Genomic DNA, 3,972 nt, shown 5'->3' with positions numbered 1-3,972 from the left:
TCGACACTGCCACTGGCGCCTGCAGCTGGCCAGCAAACTGCTGCTCAGCGCTTGCCACCCCTCCCCACCACTGCTGACAGAAATGTGGCCACCTGTAGGAGCTCCCTGCTTGCTGCCGCCATGCTCCCGCTGCCAGTAGCGCTGCCACTGCCTGCAGGAACTTGCTGTGCCCCCTAACATCCAGGGGCACATGGTGTTCATGATGACGGTCACTTTCAGACTGGAGTTTGCAGGTCTGCAGTCACTTCTGGTCCATGGCTTGCCAGTCCACAGTCTAAAAAGGCTGGGAACCCCTGCCCTATGGCCAGAGAGAAAAGCCGATCTCCTCAGGTAGTTGAAGACTGCCATCAAATCCCACCTCAGTCTTTTCTTCTCCAGGCTAAATGAGCCCAGTTCTTTCATGCTCTAGGTTTGCTGACAGCTTTGTCTTGCTCTCAAGCTTTGGGCAAGTCGGTTGTGCCCAAGTCCTTCTGTGACCAGCCTTAAGACCCATCTGAGGTCACACAGAGAAGCAGGGCTGGAAGGGGTCTCCAGAGGCCCGCTAGAGCAGTGGTTCTCAAACTTTTCAGGACCAGGACCCATTTGTAAACATTGATAGCCAACCCAATGCCCCTCACTCCTGCCCCCCTGCCCTGTATGTGTGGGTTTGCCGGGGGGGGGGGAAGGAATGGGGGGCCCCCCAAGCAGCCCCTTGCAGGCTGGAACTCTGCCAGCCTGTGAGGGAAAAGCCCTGGTTTCCTGTTTTTCTCCTTTAAAGGAGAATCCATTTTTCAAGTTTGTTCATAACCCTTTCATACATTCTACACTTTCGGGTCCGGCCGCACGGGTTGAAAAGCATTGCGCTAGAGTAGCCCGCAGGGCAAATGTAGGGGTGATGATGGCACGTGTCGGCAGAAGTGAGGGTGCCATGCACAGCAGCAGCAGGGGGAAGCCCCCGAGGACGCGGCCAGGTCTGCTGCTGGACGTGGACAGCGCACTACGCAAGCCTCTGCAGCCAGGCCCGTGCGAGCACAAGCTAACCCTCCAGCCCCGGGGGAGGGCGCGAAGCCTCGCACCTCCCCTCCCACTCCTCGCCCCACCCCCGCGTGGCGCGCAGGCGCAGTGGCCTCGGGGCAGGAAGGAGGGCCCTGCCCGCTCCGCTGACTGAGCCTCACGGCGCGCCGTAGCTCGCCCTTCTTTGACGTAGTGGCGCAGTGGCCGCGGCCCCTGCCCAGCCTGTGCGCGATGGCGGCGCAGAAAATTAACGAGGCGCTGGAGCACATCGCTAAGGCCGATAAATAGTGAGCGGGGCCGGCGCTTTGCCTTCCTCGTATAGCTGGGCGTTGGGGCTTGGGGGGGTGAGGGGGTGCTCTGGGGATCCGCAGCCGCTTCCCACGGCATGAGGACGCCGGGGGGGGAGTGTGGAGGAGAATTGCCGCTCGCAGAATACAGCGCGCGGGGCTTCGCGGGTGTAGGGGCGGTGCCTGAAGGCATAGAATCTTCTGGGCGAGGGGGTGGGGGGTGTCTCGGGGATGGAACCATGGACTCTTGGCCGGGGGTGCCTGAGGGGATGGAACCTTCGTGGGGGGGATCTCAGGGGGATGGAACCTTCCTGCGGAGGGGGCGGAGACTCAGGTGGATGGAACCTTGGTGGGGTGGGGGTGCCTGAGGAGACAGAACCTACCCTTGGCGGGTGGGGGTGGGGCAGGGGCAACACCTGGTGGGATGGAGCTTTCAGGGTGGGGTGCCTCCTTCACTGCTCCCTGGGAAGACAGATGACCTGCACCCCCATACTGGAAACCTGGGAGGCGTTGCCATGGCCCTGGGCCCACCTATGCTGCATTGAACCATTTGGCGGTATCCCTGGCTCAAAGCAGGCTTGTGCCCCTTTGAGCCAGACTGCCTCTGAGGTGCCCCCTGCTCTGCCCAGCCTTCTGCCTGACCCCACATTAAGCCTCGTATGTCCCCATGATTAGGGACCTGGAGGGGATGGGAGTGGGAGGCCTGGGGAAGGCACCTAGGTAGAAGGGGTCTGATGAGAGCAGGGGGGACAGTCAGGTCTTGTTCTCTGTCAGCCTGTGGGGAGCCAAACTGATGGGTGGCTTCCTGAGACAGCCCAGTGTTTATAACAAGTCACTTAATGTTGCCCTAGGTTGACACTGGATAGTCTGGTGGGCCCAGGAATTGAGGACAGATCCCTGCTGCTTGTGTTCAGGCAGTGAGGACAGATGTGCTGAATGGGATAGTTGTGCCAGCGGTGCTGTTTTAAGTTATTGCGGCAGGCAGTCGAAAGCATCAAAAGTACTATCAGCGTGGGTTACCTTAAAGCAGTGATTCTTAGGGTGCTGTGGCATCCTGGGGTGCCGTGAGATGCTTTTAAGGGTGCTATGCAGTGTTATCACTATTAGGTGTAGAAAGGTGATTCACAAGATAAACCAAGAGATTTCACGTATGAATCCACCATGTCAAAAACATGCTGCCATGTTTGAAGTCTTTCCAAGCTGTTTGCGACAGAAGAATCGCTCCAGTATTTTTCTGTCATCAAATGACAATTAGGAATTGGTATTTTTCCAGGCGGGGTCTTGAGTCTCCTGAGTGGTGCCTTGAGTCTAAAATTGAGATTCACTGGCTTAAAACATTATAAAACATCTGGGGCCAGGTGAGATGCCTCTTAAATTGTCACCCACCAAAAGTGCATTTATGCTGAACTGTCCTCTCAACGAGAATAGTTTCAGGCTCCTCTAATGAAAGGGGGAGCTTCTACTTTCAAAAACTCCTGTAAAATAAATGTCTTGTATTTGATCCTATATTTTCATGCAACAAAAGTGTTTTGTTCAAGGAAAAAGCCAAAAATAATATGGACATGAATTGGTGTGAAGTGGCCAAATAACACCAAAAATTGTGTTTTTGTAAGTCTTGCATTACTAGTACTAAAATGCCTAGAGTAAAAAATAATATTGAGGATGGAAATATTTTTACATCATGGATTTTTCTAATTGTGTTATCTGTGGTTCTCAATTTTTAAAACCACTGGTTATAAGTGTTTGTTGCATGTTGCTATGTGAAGCTGTGATCTCTTCCGAGAACCATGAATCAGGAACATCTGAATTTTTACCGATGTGTCACAAGGTGAACCATTTTCTTTTTTTTGCTTCTATTTTTATCTAATGTAGAGATTCTTAGGTGCTTTTCAGGATTCCTTTAAAGATTATTTGGGCTCTAAATATAAAGCATGAACATTTTATAGTTGATGAATTTTTTTTGCATTTCAGCTTGAAAACTGGATTCTTAAAGTGGAAACCAGACTATGATAGTGCAGCTACTGAATATGGGAAGGCAGGTATGTATGACTGTAAATTATAAAAAATAATTTGTCGGTTTAAATATTCTAGTAGTTTAATCCTAAATAATGTTTTAGATATCTCACTTCTCTAATTAATGTTTTCTATAGAGAATGATTGTGTGTGTGTATAACTGAAAGTCCCTCAGATTTTACTGTAAAATGCATGTTGCATTTTCTACTGAAGGATTTGGTATAGTCACTAAGTCTAAGGTTGTTGTCGCCATGATGGTCCAGGAAATACATGAGGCAAGGCTTTTTTTGTGACATCTTGTATTGGGCCAGCAGTACAGTTAAAAGAGTTGCTAGACGAACTTTGCTGCATGAAGTGCTGTTCTTCAGTTGGTCCAATAAAAGATGCCATAAAAAAGCCTTGCCTCTAGTTAGGGATGTGAAAACTTATACGATTAACTCCATAACCAATCAGTGCAGTGATAACTGATAGCTAATGGGTTATCTTTTAGCTCTGGGTGGGGGTAATGAGCACGGAGAGGGAAGGGTGAAGGCTGGGGAAAGAGGCTGAAGACAGGGTGGGGAAGGCAAGATGCAGGGAAGGGGAGAACAGGGCACAAAAAGACATGGAGGGCAAGGGGAAGGCAGCAGGATCAGGAAATCTGCAAATTTCCTGTAAATTCTTAATGTTTCAGATTAAT

The 3,972-nt window shown here is 50.9% G+C and overlaps 1 protein-coding gene across 4 annotated transcripts in view; it reads left to right on the top strand.

Moving 5' to 3' along the window:
- The first annotated feature begins 1,149 nt into the window (after positions 1–1,149).
- The window catches only part of NAPG (NSF attachment protein gamma), a 33,315-nt gene continuing 30,492 nt past the window's right edge, over positions 1,150–3,972 (top strand). The window contains exons 1-2 of one of the 4 annotated variants that reach the window (XM_019525303.1): positions 1,150–1,280; positions 3,252–3,319. In XM_019525303.1, coding sequence (XP_019380848.1) covers positions 1,225–1,280; positions 3,252–3,319 — 124 coding nt within the window. In that variant the 5' untranslated portion in view covers positions 1,150–1,224. Of the gene's footprint in view, positions 1,281–2,649; positions 3,109–3,251; positions 3,320–3,972 lie in introns of those variants that run through there. The other 3 variants (XM_019525313.1, XM_019525285.1, XM_019525293.1) reach the window with 3 other exon arrangements.

The sequence above is a fragment of the Gavialis gangeticus genome, unplaced genomic scaffold, assembly GCF_001723915.1.
Source record: "Gavialis gangeticus isolate Ggan-Ray unplaced genomic scaffold, GavGan_comp1, whole genome shotgun sequence".
NCBI classification, from domain to species: Eukaryota; Metazoa; Chordata; order Crocodylia; family Gavialidae; genus Gavialis; species Gavialis gangeticus.
The sequence above is the reverse complement of the archived record's forward strand: the minus strand, read 5'-3'. Positions and strand labels throughout refer to the sequence as shown.